Source organism: Saccoglossus kowalevskii, chromosome 7 (assembly GCF_978046115.1).
Source record: "Saccoglossus kowalevskii chromosome 7, keSacKowa6.1, whole genome shotgun sequence".
NCBI classification, from domain to species: Eukaryota; Metazoa; Hemichordata; class Enteropneusta; family Harrimaniidae; genus Saccoglossus; species Saccoglossus kowalevskii.
The window spans coordinates 2,825,526-2,852,940 of record NC_140647.1 but is presented as its reverse complement, the minus strand read 5'-3'; the positions used below and the strand labels follow the sequence as shown (position 1 = coordinate 2,852,940).

General features: G+C 33.3%; 1 protein-coding gene across 1 annotated transcript in view; it reads right to left on the bottom strand.

Annotated features, from left to right (window-relative positions):
• The window catches only part of LOC100366430 (glycine receptor subunit alpha-2-like), a 50,731-nt gene extending 26,593 nt beyond the window's left edge, over nt 1–24,138 (bottom strand). Inside the window, exon 1 of the mRNA XM_085501619.1 lies at nt 23,918–24,138. Coding sequence (XP_085357745.1) covers nt 23,918–24,129 — 212 coding nt within the window. The 5' untranslated portion in view covers nt 24,130–24,138. The remainder of the gene's footprint in view (nt 1–23,917) is intronic.
• Nucleotides 24,139–27,415: the final 3,277 nt, after the last annotated feature.

Genomic DNA, 27,415 nt, shown 5'->3' with positions numbered 1-27,415 from the left:
TTGCTTACGTAAATATACTCGACATATACTTCACATCATGTTGCTTACGTAAATATACTCGACATATACGTCACATCATGTTGCTTACGTAAATATACTCGACGTATACCTCACATGTTGCTTACTTAAATATACTCGACATATACCTCACATCATGTTGCTATAACTTAAATATACTCGACATACACCTCACTTCATGTTCCTTACTTAAGTATACTCGACATATACCTCACATCATGTTGCTTACTTAAATACATTGGACATACACCTCACATCATGCTGCTTACTTAAATATACTCGACATATACCTCACATTATGTTGCTTAATTAAATATACTCGACATACACTTCACATCATGTTGCTTACGTAAATATACTCGACATATACTTCACATGATGTTGCTTACGTAAATATACTCGACATATACGTCACATCATGTTGCGTACGTAAATATACTCAACATATACGTCACATCATACTGCTTACTGAAATATACTCGACATATACCTAACATCATGTTGCTTACTTAAATATTCTCTATATATACCTCACATCATGTTACTTACTTAAATATACTCGACATATACCTGACATCATGTTACTTACTTAAATATACTAGACATACACCTCACATCATGTTGCTTACTAAAATATACTAGACATATACCTCACATCATGATGCTTACTTAAATATACCCGACATATACCTCACATCATGTTGCTTACTTAAATATACTAGAAATATACCTGACATCAGGTTGCTTACTTAAATATACTCGACATAACCTCACATCATGTTCCTTACTTAAATATACTCGAAATATACCTCACATCAGGTTGCTTACTTAAATATACTCGACATAACCTCACATCATGTTACGTACTTAAATATACTCGACATACACCTCACATCATGTTGCTTCATTAAATATACTCGACAAATACCTCACATCATGTTGTTTACTTAAATCTACTCGACATATACCTCACATCATGTTGCTTACTTAAATATACTCGACATATACCTCACATCATGTTGCTTACTTAAATATACACGACATACACCTCACATCATATTGCTTACTTAAATATACTCGACATACACCTCACATCATGTTGGTTACTTAAATATACTCGACATAATCCTCACATCATGTTACTTACTTAAATATACTCGACATATACCTCACATCATGTTGCTTACTTAAACATACTCGACATAACCTCACATCATGTTACTTACTTAAATATACTCGACATACACCTCACATCATGTTGGTTACTTAAATATACTCGACATAATCCTCACATCATGTTACTTACTTAAATATACTCGACATATACCTCACATCATGTTGCTTACTTAAATATACTCGAACTATCACTCACACCATATTGCTTACTTAAATATACTCGACATATACCTCACATCATGTTGCTTCATTAAATATACTCGACAAATACCTCACATCATGTTGCCTACTTAAATATACTCGACATATACCTCACATCATGTTGCTTACTTAAATATACACGACATACACCTCACATCATATTGCTTACTTAAATATACTCGACCTACACCTCACATCATGTTGGTTACTTAAATATACTGGACATAATCCTCACATCATGTTACTTACTTAAATATACTCGACATATACCTCACATCATGTTGCTTACTTAAACATACTCGACATAACCTCACATCATGTTACTTACTTAAATATACTCGACATACACTTCACATCATGTTGCTTACGTAAATATACTCGACATATACTTCACATCATGTTGCTTACGTAAATATACTCGACATATACCTCACATCATGTTGCTTACTTAAATATACTCGACATATACCTCACATCATGTTGCTTACTTAAATATACTCGACATATACGTCACATCATGTTGCTTACTTAAATATACTCGACATATACCTCACATCATGTTACTTACTTAAATATACTCGAGATACACCTCACATTATGTTACTTACTTAAATATACTCGACATATACGTCACATCATGTTACTTATTTAAATATACTTGACATACACCTCACATCATGTTCCTTACTTAAATATACTCGAAATACACCTCACATCATGTTACGTACTTAAATATACTCGACATACACCTCACATCATGTTGCTTCATTAAATATACTCGACAAATACCTCACATCATGTTGCCTACTTAAATATACTCGACATATACCTCACATCATGTTGCTTACTTAAATATACACGACATACACCTCACATCATATTGCTTACTTAAATATACTCGACATACACCTCACATCATGTTGGTTACTTAAATATACTGGACATAATCCTCACATCATGTTACTTACTTAAATATACTCGACATATACCTCACATCATGTTGCTTACTTAAACATACTCGACATAACCTCACATCATGTTACTTACTTAAATATACTCGACATACACTTCACATCATGTTGCTTACGTAAATATACTCGACATATACTTCACATCATGTTGCTTACGTAAATATACTCGACATATACCTCACATCATGTTGCTTACTGAAATATACTCGACATATACCTCACATCATGTTGCTTACTTAAATATACTCGACATATACGTCACATCATGTTGCTTACTTAAATATACTCGACATATACCTCACATCATGTTACTTACTTAAATATACTCGAGATACACCTCACATCATGTTACTTACTTAAATATACTCGACATATACGTCACATCATGTTACTTATTTAAATATACTTGACATACACCTCACATCATGTTCCTTACTTAAATATACTCGAAATACACCTCACATCATGTTACGTACTTAAATATACTCGACATACACCTTACATCATGTTGCTTCATTAAATATACTCGACAAATACCTCACATCATGTTGTTTACTTAAATATACTCGACATATACCTCACATCATGTTGCTCACTTTAATATACTCGACATATACCTCACATCATGTTGCTTACTGAAATATACACGACATACACCTCACATCATTTTGCTTACTTAAATATACTCGACATACACCTCACATCATGTTGGTTACTTAAATATACTCGACATAATCCTCAGATCATGTTACTTACTTAAATATACTCGACATATACCTCACATCATGGTGCTTACTTAAACATACTCGACATAATCCTCACATCATGTTACTTACCTAAATATACTCGACATACACTTCACATCATGTTGCTTACGTAAATATACTCGACATATACTTCACATCATGTTGCTTACGTAAATATACTCGACATATACGTCACATCATGTTGCTTACGTAAATATACTCAATATATACGTCACATAATGTTGCTTACGTAAATATACTCGACATATACGTCACATCATATTGCTTACTTAAATATATTCGACATATACGTCACATCATATTGCTTACTTAAATATACTCGACATATACCTCACATCATGTTGCTTACGTAAATATACTCGACATATACGTCACATCATATTGCTTACTTAAATATACTCGACATATACGTCACATCATGTTGCTTACGGAAATATAGTCGACATATACGTCACATCATGTTGCTTACGTAAATATACTCGACATATACGTCACATCATATTGTTTATTTAAATATACTCGACATATACGTCACATCATGTTGCTTACTTAATTATACTCGACATATACGTCACATCATATTGCTTACTTAAATATACTCGACATACACCTCACATCATGTTGCTTACTTAAATATACTCGACATATACGTCACATCATACTGCTTACTGAAATATACTCGACATATACCTAACATCATGTTGCTTACTTAAATATTCTCTATATATACCTCACATCATGTTACTTACTTAAATATACTCGACATATACCTGACATCATGTTACTTACTTAAATATACTAGACATACACCTCACATCATGTTGCTTACTTAAATATACTCGACATATACCTCACATCATGTTGTTTACTTAAATCTACTCGACATATACCTCACATCATGTTGCTTACTTAAATATACTCGACATATACCTCACATCATGTTGCTTACTTAAATATACACGACATACACCTCACATCATATTGCTTACTTAAATATACTCGACATACACCTCACATCATGTTGGTTACTTAAATATACTCGACATAATCCTCACATCATGTTACTTACTTAAATATACTCGACATATACCTCACATCATGTTGCTTACTTAAACATACTCGACATAACCTCACATCATGTTACTTACTTAAATATACTCGACATACACCTCACATCATGTTGGTTACTTAAATATACTCGACATAATCCTCACATCATGTTACTTACTTAAATATACTCGACATATACCTCACATCATGTTGCTTACTTAAATATACTCGAACTATCACTCACACCATATTGCTTACTTAAATATACTCGACATATACCCCACATCATGTTGCTTCATTAAATATACTCGACAAATACCTCACATCATGTTGCCTACTTAAATATACTCGACATATACCTCACATCATGTTGCTTACTTAAATATACACGACATACACCTCACATCATATTGGTTACTTAAATATACTCGACATACACCTCACATCATGTTGGTTACTTAAATATACTGGACATAATCCTCACATCATGTTACTTACTTAAATATACTCGACATATACCTCACATCATGTTGCTTACTTAAACATACTCGACATAACCTCACATCATGTTACTTACTTAAATATACTCGACATACACTTCACATCATGTTGCTTACGTAAATATACTCGACATATACTTCACATCATGTTGCTTACGTAAATATACTCGACATATACCTCACATCATGTTGCTTACTTAAATATACTCGACATATACCTCACATCATGTTGCTTACTTAAATATACTCGACATATACGTCACATCATGTTGCTTACTTAAATATACTCGACATATACCTCACATCATGTTACTTACTTAAATATACTCGAGATACACCTCACATCATGTTACTTACTTAAATATACTCGACATATACGTCACATCATGTTACTTATTTAAATATACTTGACATACACCTCACATCATGTTCCTTACTTAAATATACTCGAAATACACCTCACATCATGTTACGTACTTAAATATACTCGACATACACCTCACATCATGTTGCTTCATTAAATATACTCGACAAATACCTCACATCATGTTGCCTACTTAAATATACTCGACATATACCTCACATCATGTTGCTTACTTAAATATACACGACATACACCTCACATCATATTGCTTACTTAAATATACTCGACATACACCTCACATCATGTTGGTTACTTAAATATACTGGACATAATCCTCACATCATGTTACTTACTTAAATATACTCGACATATACCTCACATCATGTTGCTTACTTAAACATACTCGACATAACCTCACATCATGTTACTTACTTAAATATACTCGACATACACTTCACATCATGTTGCTTACGTAAATATACTCGACATATACTTCACATCATGTTGCTTACGTAAATATACTCGACATATACCTCACATCATGTTGCTTACTTAAATATACTCGACATATACCTCACATCATGTTGCTTACTTAAATATACTCGACATATACGTCACATCATGTTGCTTACTTAAATATACTCGACATATACCTCACATCATGTTACTTACTTAAATATACTCGAGATACACCTCACATCATGTTACTTACTTAAATATACTCGACATATACGTCACATCATGTTACTTATTTAAATATACTTGACTTACACCTCACATCATGTTCCTTACTTAAATATACTCGAAATACACCTCACATCATGTTACGTACTTAAATATACTCGACATACACCTCACATCATGTTGCTTCATTAAATATACTCGACAAATACCTCACATCATGTTGTTTACTTAAATATACTCGACATATACCTCACATCGTGTTGCTCACTTTAATATACTCGACATATACCTCACATCATGTTGCTTACTTAAATATACACGACATACACCTCACATCATTTTGCTTACTTAAATATACTCGACATACACCTCACATCATGTTGGTTACTTAAATATACTCGACATAATCCTCAGATCATGTTACTTACTTAAATATACTCGACATATACCTCACATCATGTTGCTTACTTAAACATACTCGACATAATCCTCACATCATGTTACTTACCTAAATATACTCGACATACACTTCACATCATGTTGCTTACGTAAATATACTCGACATATACTTCACATCATGTTGCTTACGTAAATATACTCGACATATACGTCACATCATGTTGCTTACGTAAATATACTCAATATATACGTCACATAATGTTGCTTACGTAAATATACTCGACATATACGTCACATCATATTGCTTACTTAAATATATTCGACATATACGTCACATCATATTGCTTACTTAAATATACTCGACATATACCTCACATCATGTTGCTTACGTAAATATACTCGACATATACGTCACATCATATTGCTTACTTAAATATACTCGACATATACGTCACATCATGTTGCTTACGGAAATATAGTCGACATATACGTCACATCATGTTGCTTACGTAAATATACTCGACATATACGTCACATCATATTGCTTATTTAAATATACTCGACATATACGTCACATCATGTTACTTACTTAAATATACTTGACATACACCTCACATCATGTTGCTTACTTAAATATACTCGACATATACGTCACATCATACTGCTTACTGAAATATACTCGACATATACCTCACATCATGTTGCTTACTTAAATATTCTCTATATATACCTCACATCATGTTACTTACTTAAATATACTCGACATATACCTGACATCATGTTACATACTTAAATATACTAGACATACACCTCACATCATGTTGCTTACTTAAATATACTCGACATATACCTCACATCATGATGCTTACTTAAATATACTCGACATATACCTCACATCATGTTGCTTACTTAAATATACTAGAAATATACCTCACATCAGGTTGCTTACGTAAATATACTCGACATACACCTCACATCATGTTCCTTACTTAAGTATACTCGACATATACTCACATCATGTTGCTTACTTAAATACATTGGACATACACCTCACATCATGTTGCTTACTTAAACATACTCGACATAACCTCACATCATGTTACTTACTTAAATATACTCGACATACACTTCACATCATGTTGCTTACGTAAATATACTCGACATATACTTCACATCATGTTGCTTACGTAAATATACTCGACATATACCTCACATCATGTTGCTTACTTTAATATACTCGACATATACCTCACATCATGTTGCTTACTTAAATATACACGACATACACCTCACATCATGTTGCTTACTTAAATATACTCGACATATACCTCACATCATGTTGCTTACTTAAATATACTCGACATATACGTCACATCATGTTGCTTACTTAAATATACTCGACATATACCTCACATCATGTTACTTACTTAAATATACTCGAGATACACCTCACATCATGTTACTTACTTAAATATACTCGACATATACGTCACATCATGTTACTTATTTAAATATACTTGACATACACCTCACATCATGTTCCTTACTTAAATATACTCGAAATACACCTCACATCATGTTACGTACTTAAATATACTCGACATACACCTCACATCATGTTGCTTCATTAAATATACTCGACAAATACCTCACATCATGTTGCCTACTTAAATATACTCGACATATACCTCACATCATGTTGCTTACTTAAATATACACGACATACACCTCACATCATATTGCTTACTTAAATATACTCGACATACACCTCACATCATGTTGGTTACTTAAATATACTGGACATAATCCTCACATCATGTTACTTACTTAAATATACTCGACATATACCTCACATCATGTTGCTTACTTAAACATACTCGACATAACCTCACATCATGTTACTTACTTAAATATACTCGACATACACTTCACATCATGTTGCTTACGTAAATATACTCGACATATACTTCACATCATGTTGCTTACGTAAATATACTCGACATATACCTCACATCATGTTGCTTACTTAAATATACTCGACATATACCTCACATCATGTTGCTTACTTAAATATACTCGACATATACGTCACATCATGTTGCTTACTTAAATATACTCGACATATACCTCACATCATGTTACTTACTTAAATATACTCGAGATACACCTCACATCATGTTACTTACTTAAATATACTCGACATATACGTCACATCATGTTACTTATTTAAATATACTTGACATACACCTCACATCATGTTCCTTACTTAAATATACTCGAAATACACCTCACATCATGTTACGTACTTAAATATACTCGACATACACCTCACATCATGTTGCTTCATTAAATATACTCGACAAATACCTCACATCATGTTGTTTACTTAAATATACTCGACATATACCTCACATCGTGTTGCTCACTTTAATATACTCGACATATACCTCACATCATGTTGCTTACTTAAATATACACGACATACACCTCACATCATTTTGCTTACTTAAATATACTCGACATACACCTCACATCATGTTGGTTACTTAAATATACTCGACATAATCCTCAGATCATGTTACTTACTTAAATATACTCGACATATACCTCACATCATGTTGCTTACTTAAACATACTCGACATAATCCTCACATCATGTTACTTACCTAAATATACTCGACATACACTTCACATCATGTTGCTTACGTAAATATACTCGACATATACTTCACATCATGTTGCTTACGTAAATATACTCGACATATACGTCACATCATGTTGCTTACGTAAATATACTCAATATATACGTCACATAATGTTGCTTACGTAAATATACTCGACATATACGTCACATCATATTGCTTACTTAAATATATTCGACATATACGTCACATCATATTGCTTACTTAAATATACTCGACATATACGTCACATCATGTTGCTTACGTAAATATACTCGACATATACGTCACATCATATTGCTTACTTAAATATACTCGACATATACGTCACATCATGTTGCTTACGGAAATATAGTCGACATATACGTCACATCATGTTGCTTACGTAAATATACTCGACATATACGTCACATCATATTGCTTATTTAAATATACTCGACATATACGTCACATCATGTTACTTACTTAAATATACTCGACATATACCTGACATCATGTTACTTACTTAAATATACTTGACATACACCTCACATCATGTTGCTTACTTAAATATACTCGACATATACGTCACATCATACTGCTTACTGAAATATACTCGACATATACCTCACATCATGTTGCTTACTTAAATATTCTCTATATATACCTCACATCATGTTACTTACTTAAATATACTCGACATATACCTGACATCATGTTACTTACTTAAATATACTAGACATACACCTCACATCATGTTGCTTACTTAAATATACTCGACATATACCTCACATCATGATGCTTACTTAAATATACTCGACATATACCTCACATCATGTTGCTTACTTAAATATACTAGAAATATACCTCACATCAGGTTGCTTACGTAAATATACTCGACATACACCTCACATCATGTTCCTTACTTAAGTATACTCGACATATACTCACATCATGTTGCTTACTTAAATACATTGGACATACACCTCACATCATGCTGCTTACTTAAATATACTCGACATATACCTCACATCATGCTGCTTACTTAAATATACTCGACATATACGTCACATCATGTTGCTTACTTAAATATACTAGACATACACCTCACATCATGTTGCTTACTTAAATATACTCGACATACACCTCACATCATGTTACGTACTTAAATATACTCGACATACACCTCACATCATGTTGCTTCATTAAATATACTCGACAAATACCTCACATCATGTTGTTTACTTAAATATACTCGACATATACCTCACATCATGTTGCTTACTTTAATATACTCGACATATACCTCACATCATGTTGCTTACTTAAATATACACGACATACACCTCACATCATGTTGCTTACTTAAATATACTCGACATACACCTCACATCATGTTGGTTACTTAAATATACTCGACATAATCCTCACATCATGTTACTTACTTAAATATACTCGACATATACCTCACATCATGTTGCTTACTTAAACATACTCGACATAATCCTCACATCATGTTACTTACCTAAATATACTCGACATACACTTCACATCATGTTGCTTACGTAAATATACTCGACATATACTTCACATCATGTTGCTTACGTAAATATACTCGACATATACGTCACATCATGTTGCTTACGTAAATATACTCAATATATACGTCACATCATGTTGCTTACGTAAATATACTCGACATATACATCACATCATATTGCTTACTTAAATATATTCGACATATACGTCACATCATGTTGCTTACGTAAATATACTCGACATATACGTCACATCATATTGCTTACTTAAATATACTCGACATATACGTCACATCGTGTTGCTTACTTAATTATACTCGACATATACGTCACATCATATTGCTTACTTAAATATACTCGACATATACCTCACATCATGTTGCTTACGTCAATATACTCGACATATACGTCACATCATATTGCTTACTTAAATATACTCGACATATACGTCACATCATGTTGCTTACGTAAATATAGTCGACATATACGTCACATCATGTTGCTTACGTAAATATACTCGACATATACGTCACATCATATTGCTTATTTAAATATACTCGACATATACGTCATATCATGTTGCTTACTTAATTATACTCGACATATACGTCACATCATATTGCTTACTTAAATATACTCGACATACACCTCACATCATGTTGCTTACTTAAATATACTCGACATATACGTCACATCATACTGCTTACTGAAATATACTCGACATATACCTAACATCATGTTGCTTACTTAAATATTCTCTATATATACCTCACATCATGTTACTTACTTAAATATACTCGACATATACCTGACATCATGTTACTTACTTAAATATACTTGACATACACCTCACATCATGTTGCTTACTTAAATATACTCGACATATACCTCACATCATGATGCTTACTTAAATATACTCGACATATACCTCACATCATGTTGCTTACTTAAATATACTCGATATATACCTCACATCATGTTGCTTACTTAAATATACTAGACATACACCTCACATCATGTTACTTACTTAAATATACTCGACATATACCTCACATCATGTTGCTTACTTAAATATACTCGACATATACCTCACATCATGTTGCTTACTTAAATATACTCGACATATACCTCACATCATGTTGCTTCATTAAATATACTCGACAAATAAATCACATCATGTTGGTTACTTAAATACACTCGACATATACCTCACATCATGTTACTTACTTAAATATACTCTTCATATACGTCACATCATGTTACATACTGAAATATACTCGACATACACCTCACATCATGTTCCTTACTTAAATATACTCGAAATACACCTCACATCATGTTACGTACTTAAATATACTCGACATACACCTCACATCATGTTGCTTCATTAAATATACTCGACAAATACCTCACATCATGTTGTTTACTTAAATATACTCGACATATACCTCACATCATGTTGCTTACTTAAATATACTCGACATATACCTCACATCATGTTGCTTACTTAAATATACACGACATACACCTCACATCATATTGCTTACTTAAATATACTCGACATACACCTCACATCATGTTGGTTACTTAAATATACTGGACATAATCCTCACATCATGTTACTTACTTAAATATATTCGACATATACCTCACATCATGTTGCTTACTTAAACATACTCGACATAACCTCACATCATGTTACTTACTTAAATATACTCGACATACACTTCACATCATGTTGCTTACGTAAATATACTCGACATATACTTCACATCATGTTGCTTACGTAAATATACTCGACATATACGTCACATCTTGTTGCTTACGTAAATATACTCAACATATACGTCACATCATATTGCTTACTTAAATATACTCGATATATACGTCACATCGTGTTGCTTACTTAATTATACTCGACATATACGTCACATAATATTGCTTACTTAAATATACTCGCCATATACCTCATATCATGTTGCTTACGTAAATATACTCGACTTATACGTCACATCATATTGCTTACTTAAATATACTCGACATATACGTCACATCATGTTGCTTACGTAAATATAGTCGACATATACGTCACATCATGTTGCTTACGTAAATATACTCGACATATACGTCACATCATATTTCTTACTTAAATATACTCGACATATACGTCACATCATGTTGCTTACTTAATTATACTCGACATATACGTCACATCATATTGCTTACTTAAATATACTCGACATATACCTCACATCATATTGCTTACTTAAATATACGCGACATATACCTCACACCATGTTGCTTACTTAAATATACTCGAACTACCACTCACACCATATTGCTTACATAAATATACTCGACATATACCTCACATCATGTTGCTTACTTAAATATATTCGACATATACCTCACATGTTGCTTACTTAAATATACTCGACATATACCTCACATGTTGCTTACTTAAATATACTCGACATATACGTCACATCATATTGCTTACTTAAATATACTGGACATAATCCTCACATCATGTTACTTACTTAAATATATTCGACATATACCTCACATCATGTTGCTTACTTAAACATACTCGACATAACCTCACATCATGTTACTTACTTAAATATACTCGACATATACGTCACATCATGTTGCTTACGTAAATATACTCAACATATACGTCACATCATATTGCTTACTTAAATAAACTCGATATATACGTCACATCGTGTTGCTTACTTAATTATACTCGACATATACGTCACATAATATTGCTTACTTAAATATACTCGACATATACCTCACATCATGTTGCTAACGTAAATATACTCGACATATACGTCACATCATATTGCTTACTTAAATATACTCGACATATACGTCACATCATGTTGCTTACGTAAATATACTCGACATATACGTCACATCATGTTGCTTACGTAAATATACTCGACATATACGTCACATCATATTGCTTACTTAAATATACTCGACATGTACGTCACATCATGTTGCTTACTTAATTATACTCGACATATACGTCACATCATATTGCTTACTTAAATATACTCGACATACACCTCACATCATGTTGCTTACTTAAATATACTCGACATATACGTCACATCATACTGCTTACTGAAATATACTCGACATATACCTCACATCATGTTGCTTAATTAAATATACTCGACATATACCTCACATCATATTGCTTACTTAAATATACGCGACATATACCTCACATCATGTTGCTTACTTACATTTACTCGAACTACCACTCACACCATATTGCTTACATAAATATACTCGACATATACCTCACATCATGTTGCTTACTTAAATATATTCGACATATACCTCACATCATGTTGCTTACTTAAATATACTCGACATATACCTCACATGTTGCTTACTTAAATATACTGGACATATACGTCACATCATATTACTTACTTAAATATACTCAACATATACGTCACATCATGTTGCTTACGTAAATATAGTCGACATATACGTCACATCATGTTGCTTACGTAAATATACTCGACATATACTTCACATCATGTTGCTTACGTAAATATACTCGACATATACGTCACATCATGTTGTTTACGTAAATATACTCAATATATACGTCACATCATGTTGCTTACGTAAATATACTCGACATATACGTCACATCATATTGCTTACTTAAATATACTCGACATATACGTCACATCATGTTGCTTACTTAATTATGCTCGACATATACGTCACATCATATTGCTTACTTAAATATACTCGACATACACCTCACATCATGTTGCTTACTTAAATATACTCGACATATACGTCACATCATATTGCTTACTTAAATATACTCGACATATACGTCACATCGTGTTGCTTACTTAATTATACTCGACATATACGTCACATCATGTTGCTTACGTAAATATAGTCGACATATACGTCACATCATGTTGCTTACGTAAATATACTCGACATATACGTCACATCATATTGCTTACTTAAATATACTCGACATATACGTCACATCATGTTGCCTACTTAATTATACTCGACATATACGTCACATCATATTGCTTACTTAAATATACTCGACATACACCTCACATCATGTTGCTTACTTAAATATACTCGACATATACGTCACATCATACTGCTTACTGAAATATACTCGACATATACCTAACATCATGTTGCTTACTTAAATATTCTCTATATATACCTCACATCATGTTACTTACTTAAATATACTCGACATATATCTCACATCATGTTACTTACTTAAATATACTAGACATACACCTCACATCATGTTGCTTACTAAAATATACTAGACATATACCTCACATCATGATGCTTACTTAAATATACTCGACATATACCTCACATCATGTTGCTTACTTAAATATACTAGAAATATACCTCACATCAGGTTGCTTACTTAAATATACTCGACATACACCTCACATCATGTTCCTTACTTAAGTATACTCGACATATACCTCACATCATGTTGCATACTTAAATACATTGGACATACACCTCACATCATGCTGCTTACTTAAATATACTCAACATATACCTCACATTATGTTGCTTACTTAAATATACTCGACATATACGTCACATCATGTTGCTTACTTAAATATACTCGACATATACCTCACATGTTGCTTACTTAAATATACTGGACATATACGTCACATCATATTACTTACTTAAATATACTCAACATATACGTCACATCATGTTGCTTACGTAAATATAGTCGACATATACGTCACATCATGTTGCTTACGTAAATATACTCGACATATACTTCACATCATGTTGCTTACGTAAATATACTCGACATATACGTCACATCATGTTGTTTACGTAAATATACTCAATATATACGTCACATCATGTTGCTTACGTAAATATACTCGACATATACGTCACATCATATTGCTTACTTAAATATACTCGACATATACGTCACATCATGTTGCTTACTTAATTATGCTCGACATATACGTCACATCATATTGCTTACTTAAATATACTCGACATACACCTCACATCATGTTGCTTACTTAAATATACTCGACATATACGTCACATCATATTGCTTACTTAAATATACTCGACATATACGTCACATCGTGTTGCTTACTTAATTATACTCGACATATACGTCACATCATGTTGATTACGTAAATATAGTCGACATATACGTCACATCATGTTGCTTACGTAAATATACTCGACATATACGTCACATCATATTGCTTACTTAAATATACTCGACATATACGTCACATCATGTTGCCTACTTAATTATACTCGACATATACGTCACATCATATTGCTTACTTAAATATACTCGACATACACCTCACATCATGTTGCTTACTTAAATATACTCGACATATACGTCACATCATACTGCTTACTGAAATATACTCGACATATACCTAACATCATGTTGCTTACTTAAATATTCTCTATATATACCTCACATCATGTTACTTACTTAAATATACTCGACATATATCTCACATCATGTTACTTACTTAAATATACTAGACATACACCTCACATCATGTTGCTTACTAAAATATACTAGACATATACCTCACATCATGATGCTTACTTAAATATACTCGACATATACCTCACATCATGTTGCTTACTTAAATATACTAGAAATATACCTTACATCAGGTTGCTTACTTAAATATACTCGACATACACCTCACATCATGTTCCTTACTTAAGTATACTCGACATATACCTCACATCATGTTGCATACTTAAATACATTGGACATACACCTCACATCATGCTGCTTACTTAAATATACTCAACATATACCTCACATTATGTTGCTTACTTAAATATACTCGACATATACGTCACATCATGTTGCTTACTTAAATATACTAGACATACACCTCACATCATGTTGCTTACTTAAATACACTCGGCATATACGTCACATCATATTGCTTACTTAAATATACTCGACATATACGTCTCATCATATTGCTTACTTAAATATTCTCGACATATACGTCACATCATGTTGCTTACTTAAATATACTCGACATATACCTAACATCATGTTGCTTACTTAAATATTCTCGATATATACCTCACATCGTGTTACTTACTTAAATACACTCGACATATACGTCACATCATATTGCTTACTTAAATATACTAGACATACACCTCACATCATGTTGCTTACTTAAATACACTCGGCATATACGTCACATCATATTGCTTACTTAAATATACTCGACATATACGTCACATCATGTTGCTTACTTAATTATACTCGACATATACCTAACACCATGTTGCTTACTTAAATACACTCGACATATTCCTCACATCATGTTACTTACTTAAATATACTCGACATATACCTCACATCATGTTACTTACTTAAATATACTCGACATATACCTCACATCATGTTGCTTACTTAAATATACTCGATATATACCTCACATCATGTTGCTTACTTAAATATACTAGACATACACCTCACATCATGTTACTTACTTAAATATACTCGACATATACCTCACATCATGTTGCTTACTTAAATATACTCGACATATACCTCACATCATGTTGCTTACTTAAATATACTCGACATATACCTCACAACATGTTGCTTACTTAAATATACTCGACATATACCTCACATCATGTTACTTACTTAAATATACTCGAGATACACCTCACATCATGTTACTTACTTAAATATACTCGACATATACGTCACATTATGTTACTTACTTAAATATACACGACATACACCTCACATCATACTGCTTACTTAAATATACTCGACATACACCTCACATCATGTTGCTTACTTAAACATACTCGACATAACCTCACATCATGTTACTTACTTAAATATACTCGACATACACTTCACATCATGTTGCTTACGTAAATATACTCGACATATACTTCACATCATGTTGCTTACGTAAATATACTCGACATATACGTCACATCATGTTGCTTACGTAAATATACTCAACATATACGTCACATCATATTGCTTACTTAAATAAACTCGATATATACGTCACATCGTGTTGCTTACTTAATTATACTCGACATATACGTCACATAATATTGCTTACTTAAATATACTCGACATATACCTCACATCATGTTGCTTACGTAAATATACTCGACATATACGTCACATCATATTGCTTACTTAAATATACTCGAAATACACCTCACATCATGTTACGTACTTAAATATACTCGACATACACCTCACATCATGTTGCTTCATTAAATATACTCGACAAATACCTCACATCATGTTGTTTACTTAAATATACTCGACATATACCTCACATCATGTTGCTTACTTAAATATACTCGACATATACCTCACATCATGTTGATTACTTAAATATACACGACATACACCTCACATCATGTTGCTTACTTAAATATACTCGACATAAACCTCACATCATGTTGGTTACTTAAATATACTCGACATAATCCTCACATCATGTTACTTACTTAAATATACTCGACATATACCTCACATCATGTTGCTTACTTAAACATACTCGACATAATCCTCACATCATGTTACTTACTTAAATATACTCGACATACACTTCACATCATGTTGCTTACGTAAATATACTCGACATATACTTCACATCATGTTGCTTACGTAAATATACTCGACATATACGTCACATCATGTTGCGTACGTAAATATACTCAACATATACGTCACATCATACTGCTTACTGAAATATACTCGACATATACCTAACATCATGTTGCTTACTTAAATATTCTCTATATATACCTCACATCATGTTACTTACTAAAATATACTAGACATATACCTCACATCATGATGCTTACTTAAATATACCCGACATATACCTCACATCATGTTGCTTACTTAAATATACTAGAAATATACCTCACATCAGGTTGCTTACTTAAATATACTCGACATACACCTCACATCATGTTCCTTACTTAAGTATACTCGACATATACCTCACATCATGTTGCTTACTTAAATACATTGGACATACACCTCACATCATGCTGCTTACTTAAATATACTCGACATATACCTCACATTATGTTGCTTACTTAAATATACTCGACGTATACGTCACATCATGTTGCTTACTTAAATATACTAGACATACACCTCACATCATGCTGCTTACTTAAATATACTCGACATATACCTCACATCATATTGCTTACTTAAATATACTCGACATATACGTCACATCATACTGCTTACTGAAATATACTCGACATATACCTAACATCATGTTGCTTACTTAAATATTCTCTATATATACCTCACATCATGTTACTTACTTAAATATACTCGACATATACCTCACATCATGTTACTTACTTAAATATACTAGACATACACCTCACATCATGTTGCTTACTAAAATATACTAGACATATACCTCACATCATTATGCTTACTTAAATATACCCGACATATACCTCACATCATGTTGCTTACTTAAATATACTAGAAATATACCTCACATCAGGTTGCTTACTTAAATATACTCGACATACACCTCACATCATGTTCCTTACTTAAGTATACTCGACATATACCTCACATCATGTTGCTTACTTAAATACATTGGACATACACCTCACATCATGCTGCTTACTTAAATATACTCGACATATACCTCACATTATGTTGCTTACTTAAATATACTCGACATATACGTCACATCATGTTGCTTACTTAAATATACTAGACATACACCTCACATCATATTGCTTACTTAAATATACTCGACATATACCTCACATCATGTTGCTTACGTAAATATACTCGACATATACCTAACATCATATTGCTTACTTAAATATACTCGACATATACGTCACATCATGTTGCTTACTTAAATATACTAGACATACACCTCACATCATGTTGCTTACTTAAACATACTCGACATACACCTCACATCATGTTGCTTACTTAAATACACTTTTTAAATTGCAAATGCTAAGAAAATAAACTAAACAATATTGTATTAAAGTTATGATACAGGATTACGTTATCCCATATCGAGTATACTACTCTACACCTCATATACATTATTAAATTGCACTCTATAGACGCATTTTTGAAGAAAATTCAACAAATTCCTGATTAAATATCAAAATAACGACTCTAAATGACGTCACTGTGAAGTGCGCGATGAATATGCCCATAGCTCCAAAATCCCACGGGGAATCCTTCACAAGTTGTTTGTATTCCACATTTCCAAATAAATGAGTCACTGTGGGATGAGTATCATGGGTTGCCCTTGTTATTTACGGTTTGATATAAAAAACGTTTTATCGTTCATGTATCTGATATTGTATGTATCTTGAGATAATCCCGAATGTAGTCTATCAAATTGAGACACACACATGGGCAGTAATAATTTATCTAATAAAGTTCACGACTAGGTCTCGTATATATATAAATCGAAGTGCCGTACTCACGTTTGTAAGATTTTTTTTAGGATGGTAATGTGAATTATAAAAAACGCGTTATTTTTATCGATGATACTGATGATGTTCTAATATTATTAATAAAATGTTTAGTATATTACTCTCAAGTGAAGACAGTTACGTATCATCATATAAGACAGAAAAGGTCGTTAGGAGATGATGCGTAACAACCCTGTTACAATTTAAATTCTGGTAAGTGAATTGTTGTCATTTCCGTTTTGCGAGTAGTATTCTGGAGAGTTTTCTTCCAAAGTTACGTAATAATAAGATGGCAAAAGGCATACCCGCTTCTCAGAATATAGTGTTTATAAAGTTGACATGGATCATTGATTATATTGGAGGTTTTTTTCTGCCAGATTTTTGGCTTGGGTGACTTTTTGAGCTTTTGTTCACTTGGCCACTTTTTCTGTCTGCACGTTTCTTTCCTGAAAAGTCAAACTTACCTGTGGTGTTTCTAATACTTATATTTAAATTTTCACTAATGAATGCTGTAGTTATCTACCCCCTTTTAGACACTTTAAACAGCTTTCCAGGGAAAGATTACAGTAGGGATGTGGTGGTTACGTAAATACACTATGCTCTAGTGTGTGTGTGTGTGTGTGTGTGTGTGAGGGGGTGGGGGTGGGGGTGGGGGTGAGGGTGTCTACGCCAACTAGTCTAGAATGGTTACTTTGGTTGGAACAGTGTTACGTAACAAATAAATACATGTCGTGCAATATTTAGTGAATTGTTAAAGGACGACAAAACATTTCTAATAATGCCGAGATAAATTTTAAAATGTGACTCAAATTAAGTTATTTCTCGAACTTGACTGGTTATAAAACTTGTTATAGCTGTTGGTTTAGTCACACAATTTACTTATGTCGATGTTTGCTTTTTGAATCAGAATTTTTATATAGTCGGAGGCAACGTTCTTATTAGTGTTCTTTATACAGCGTGTCAGTTAACGTTTAATCTCGATTTAGTATGTCTATCAACAGACAACAGTGAACAGCTACGCGCCAGACATGTTGGATCAAAGTTTGCTTCAACATTACATTTAATTAGGGGTCCTAACCTTTTCAGGGCTGGAGCCCTATTGTTATCGCTGGGATTTGTTTCATCTTCCTTCCGCCGCTTTTTTTCGTCAGCTCTTTGAGAAAATGGCTGAACAGAATGTTTTCAAACTTGCTGTGCTGATTGGTGGTGATGTGAACATCATATTGTGCACTGAATTTTCTAAATTTGTTTTGATCACCTGTCATGGCCGCAATCGAGGGTCTAGGGCTTTCAATTTTTTTTACTGTATGTAGTACTGCCTGAGTGCAATACATATCGCCAATAACAACTTTAGCGGTCACGTGATTTTTACTGTTATGTCCGTTTGAAGAAAATGCTGACTTAGTTTGAAAAAACAAAATTTGATTGGTCCATTAATTTGGTCTCCATCTTGGATTTAGTGAAAACCGAAAGCGGCCATTTTGACCAATTTGTGGCGGTCTAGAAGTCCCAATTATAGGTCACGGAACTTTTGCCGCTATTTTGTTTTTTTCGAAAACGAGACTAAATCATTTACAAATCTTCTTCTCATAAAGTTACAGGCCGATTGACATTACATTTAGTTTACACTATCTACATGCATAGCTCTTTCAAGTTTTAGCCAAAAAAAGTTGATTGGTCATGTGGTTCGGCCATCATTTTGTATTATTAACAAAAATGTCACGTGGTTTTGCCGCCATCAAAACGGAAAATGGGCAATTACATGTGTTGTATTGGTTCGATTGGAGTGAATATTTGTATGTGCATTCTAATCTTGAGATACATTTTTCCATTCGAATGGCACATGGCTAGGTCCTGTAGCTGAGCGCCCATGGGGTGGGGCTTCTAACCTCATTAATATGTATAACTGTTATATCTCAAGCACTGTTGCAGGTAGGAAGATGAATCCTGTGTTATTATTACAATGTTAAACAAGAGATTTTATTAAAATAACAGATGACTGTATATAGTCATGTTAGCTCATTAATATGCATAACTATCATATCTGTAACACTGTTGCAGAACGGAACATACAGTCAGTGCCATAATGAAGGCATCAAACAAAAGATGTAACTGACATAGGAAATGGCCATATATGGATATAAATAAATATGCATAAGCAATACACCCACATTTTACCCCCAAATTGTTATCAGTCACATGATGTTGAATATTTAACATGATTACACTTCATTATTCAGGGATATTGTCAACACCCTGTTTCAATGAGTTTCTGCTGGTAACTTTTCTGACAATCCTGCTTGGACCCCGCCAATGCTGCTTGCAGCTTTAATTTCTTTTATATTTATTTCGTCTCCAGCAGTGTAGTTATCCGTTGTTTTCTTGTACGCAACATTTATCCACATGTCACAACATCCTCCTCGACCTCCGATCAAAAGTGAAAAGGTTCAAGGCAAACCTCATAAGTGATGGTACTACTTCCTCGAGTCTTACTGCGTAGTAATTCATAGGCTTCACTTAGTCGCTCACATGACGTCATAAATTTAGCGGTCAGCTTCCTTAAGCTTTGTAATCCGCCACTGTTTTTTGAAGATCAGAGGATGCTCACAAGTAGGAAGGAAAAGGTGTATGTTATAATAGACGCGAGACGAGACAGACTAAAACACCAGAGCTAACTCCAATGTTCTTGAATCAAAATATTTGAGGGGGTTAAGGCGTTCACTGAATATGTGTTCTAGTAACGCGCGCGATTTTGTTCCTAGTGGTCTAGTTACAACCTTGAATTCTGTGACAAATTGACTTGTCTGTATCTTTTCATATCATGAACGTACGATTTATTTGATGGAATTTTCATATCTCACTCACGAGAAGTGGGATTACGGTTCCATCATAGATCAAAATTGATCTCGGATGGAACAGATATCCCGTGGTAATCCCAGCTGTCAGCAGTAAAGAAGGATTACGTCCTGTCACAATTTATAGACAGTTATACGATGTCTCCCCCCCTTAATCTCTCAATCCGATTGAATCTGTATCTCAATCGCCAAGTAACGATGCTCGGACACACACATAAATCGACACAGACAATAATTAATGAAAACTTTCGTTGTATTTGAACTAGTAGCCTTAGATAATACTGTCCAGATATTAACACGCGCCACAGTTGTATTGCAGTATTCGTTCGAATTTCGTGAAAACAATGTTACAGTATTATTTTTACACACTCCGGGTACGTCGTATGGGACCCACATTCAACAGAACACAGTACGACTGTAGTTATACTCGGCGTAATTGCTAAATGACCGCGTCACTGATTTTTGACGGTGTAACAAAACTGATCCCATGGTTTATAAATATGTCCCACGTACGATGTCAATCAAACTTGCTTACGTCAAAGTTTCTGAAAGCAACATTTTAGGGTAAATTACTATAAATGTACCAGTAATAATATAATTTCAACCATCGCTTAAGAATTAATGTAAACTAGAAACACATGCGTTCATTGCAAGTTCAAAAGTTTAAACACGAGAGTGGAATTTTGATCAAATCTCCGTTTATTTTGTTCACATGGATAAGACGTTGCATACACGTGTTTATCTATTAGATCAATCCCCGGGGTTTCGCTCCCGTTATTTTTATAAGTTGAATTAGCGTGATATATGGTTATTATGTTTCTGTAGCATCCCTTTTGGTTTCCAGTAAAGGATTAAGTGAAAAGTCTACAAACAAACCCTATTTATGAATCGCTAGATAAGATCAGTTACGGCGTGGGATCTATCTGATTAGGGGAATCACAATGTGTATATCATCACTAACATATAACATATAGGCTAATTAGTTAAATGCATCCAAGTTGTTCGACAAATTATTGGTTGAGGAAATTAGGTTTGTAACTGACTAACTAATCGATTACCCAATCGATTGATTGACCGATCGACCCAGATGAATTTCTGCTTGTGTCAGGGGGACCAGAACATCCTTTAAAACAACTGCCATAAATGTTCCAGACAAATAAAGAAACATGTTATATATCTTACCTGACGCTGTAAAGCACATCACCGTTAGGAAAGAGATGTAACAACTTATTGTCGGCCGTTACTCTGTGGAAGGACGCCCTCTTTTCGTTGGCGAAGAATAAGTCTGGAAACCACAAGTTATGGAGTAATTTGGTATGTACGGCAACCTTTTCAGTATATTCAGAAAATGCCAGCCTAGGGTCGTTCCATCTCTGTCTCATAAATATACCCATTTTGTAGCTCTGTAATGAGAAGGGTTAGAGGTCATGATATGATCATCCTTAATTTGGCTGATCCGAGCTTCATCGTGGGTGGGCCATGAAATATTTAATCAGTGGTTTTATTTTCTTTTTCTTTTTTTAAATGTAATTCAAGTTTAATCATATTCCAACCAAAATTCACAACAAAAAACAGTATGTTCGATTACTCTTAAAAACATAATGAAATTGACCATGGTACGGTGGCGTAAAAACAGTCTATTTCAGTTCTCAATTCACTCTGGAAGCTAAGATAGGCCTCCGTCAAATAAAAACACGATCTACGCGTCTAATTTAGCCATCTCAATATACACACCCAAGGCAAATACGTCGATTGCTAATGGACATTTAAATCGAGCTGAATATACGTACTTGTCAGATACGGAATTACCAATATTAGTGTGCACTCACAGTGTATGTAAGTACATATACACCATTAGCCCCTGGCTACATTCTGTATGTTAGTGAGATGTGATAGGATATCAGAATGCCGATCAACGTAGATTATCCCACGCGTAACATACATCGGATCGTGCCAATTATTGTTTTCACGTTAGAAAACTAGATTTGTATATATTCACAGGGTCACGGGTGACTTCAATTTCCTAACTTGATATTGAAACTTGAAACGCAGCCAACATTCCCGAGCCGTTATAAATATCTATCATTTGTTCTGGGGCGTCATAATTGATCATAATCAAATCGAATATCCCATCGGCCCGAAGAAACCAATAACAGGTTCCTCATATGCTGTCTCTGTTTGATTTCAACGATGTTTACAGCGAGCATATGGTACTAAAATTGGAATACATCGATAGCGCTATTATGATTATAATCGACTATTGTCAGTGCTCACTTCATTATATCTCATCTATTTTATGTAACTCATTGTGTTTTTGCCTTTGTACCCACACACTGTCAACGGAAATGGATCATCTGCACATGCGTGTACCAATATATATGTGTTCATGCCATGTATGGCATCTATTATATGCTTACAAGAACGATACGTACGTACGTGAAAGTGTTAATATTTTACTGATATATACGTATGTTATATTTTATGAGCCACACTTGTATGTATATGACAACCATGTCTCCCATCAATCACACATGTTGACAGGTTTATTCAATCTATAACACCGATGTCAGCGTCGCTGGCTTGTGTAAAATATGTGATGGTGAAGATGTGGAAGACGAATACCACTTTCTTCTAATATACACACCTATCGATATTTACGAATACAGCACGTACCACGTTTATATACTAACAACCCAAATAGCGGCATTTTTGACATGATTCGTACTATAGATGATGGTGTATTGAAAACTGTGTGTTACACAATTGCAGAAATAAAATTAATTAATTAATTTCAATTTGCACCGTATGTCTAATTGTTTACATTCAATCATAGTGTGTATTTTCCAATTGTACTATTATTCATTTGTGTATGAACCGGGCCTTATAATTATAAATATATTATTTATCCATTTATAACCAAAATATAAATTATTGATCTAACATATGTAATGATGAACAGTGTTGAATAAGTGTGCGTATATACGGAACGAAACTAGAATATAAAAAATCGTGTTTACCGAATAATTTCAAGTGCAATACACGGTCGTCGGTGATTTTACTCTCTGCCGTGGGAATTTAGTTGCCAAAAATAACATATATGACTAAAACCTGACAGTCCAATAACGAACACAAATAAACGAAGGGATGGACTTCAAACTAGTGTTTGGCATTTATAGGTAAACGTGACATGAAATATCGGCGTGAGTAATGAGTCGTGACAAATTATCAAACATAAGAAACAGCGTCCGGATTACTTTCGGAAATTCCGTCGCTCTTCGGAAAGTTTTAATTTTCACAACTTTTGAATATTAATTCATACTTTTAGGTTAGTGAGGAGGTTATAATAATTTTTCATTTCACTTTAACTCTGTTTTTTTCACCCTTCAGACCCCTTTAAAAAGTCACTTCTGGCCATTGTAATGGCCACTATTTTTTTAATGGCCAGAATATCAACCAGAACTTTTTTAATGGTCAAAATATTGACCAGTAATTTCCAACTGGTAGTTATAATGAGCACTATTTTTACACTGGTCAGAATAATAGTTTTTTTTATTTAATGATGGAGTGGGTGACAATCTATTTTTTTAATGGGTATTATAATGATCATTTTATTTTTCATTACATGAACAAAATGGTCATTTTTTTTTCATGTCACAGATATACCCAGTAATGGCACATTGGGATTGACAGCTCTCCTCTTTTTCCTCCCTCGCTTCAGTTTGCTTCAATTTTAAGCCAGTAAAATTGTAGGTAAACGTAAAATACAAGATTTTGAAAAAAATTGAAATATGGAATTATATATCTTGAAATAATATGAAGTTTTGGGTTAATTTGTTTTTGAAATCACAACAGATCATGCACTTGATACTGTTGACTTAATAATATATAGTGTAATGCAATAGGTTATTAAACATATAAGATGACCCATTTTCAAAATACGATCTAGACCCTTATCAGGGGCGCTAACGAAGTTTGTGCAAACATGAGCCCAGGCTAATCACCCAAAATACCATTGTACTTGATGTCCATTCGAAAATTTGACTATTATATTCATAACTATTCTTATTCATAACTATACTAAACTTGACAATCATTACAAGCACATTCTGTGACATTATTCTTGAGATAAAAATGGACTGACTGAATGAGACTCTGTACTACTTCCTGTTCGTATAAAGGCAATGTCTATCATTATAATACCTTGAACAAACAAACAAGACATTCACTACTGAACCTTCGAACAGTGTGCAACCCCCACAATATTCAGCAACTGACTTTCCACCAAAAAAAGTCACATAAACAGCTGGTTACTCCAAAAAGTCACAGGGCGTTACTCCAAAAATTCACATAAACAGCGAGTTATTAATCCGAAAAAAGAGCCTGTCTTTATGAGTGGGGTTAAGCTCAAACATAAACAAAATTCCCATTTTAATAATGACAAAAAACTAAAGTTCAGTCTTCAAATACACCCAAACTACAACATTTTACATTGAAATACTTAATCAGTAACTTTTCATAATGTGTGTTATAAACTGTAGAAGTTTATGTGGAAGGGTAGATGGAAGGTGATTTTAAAGTAGCTTAGACACAATCAACTAAAAAATACCCATGATGCTCTGCTTCATTTTTATATTCTGCTATTATGAATGGTTTAATGCGATATGAAAAATATCTGTGAAA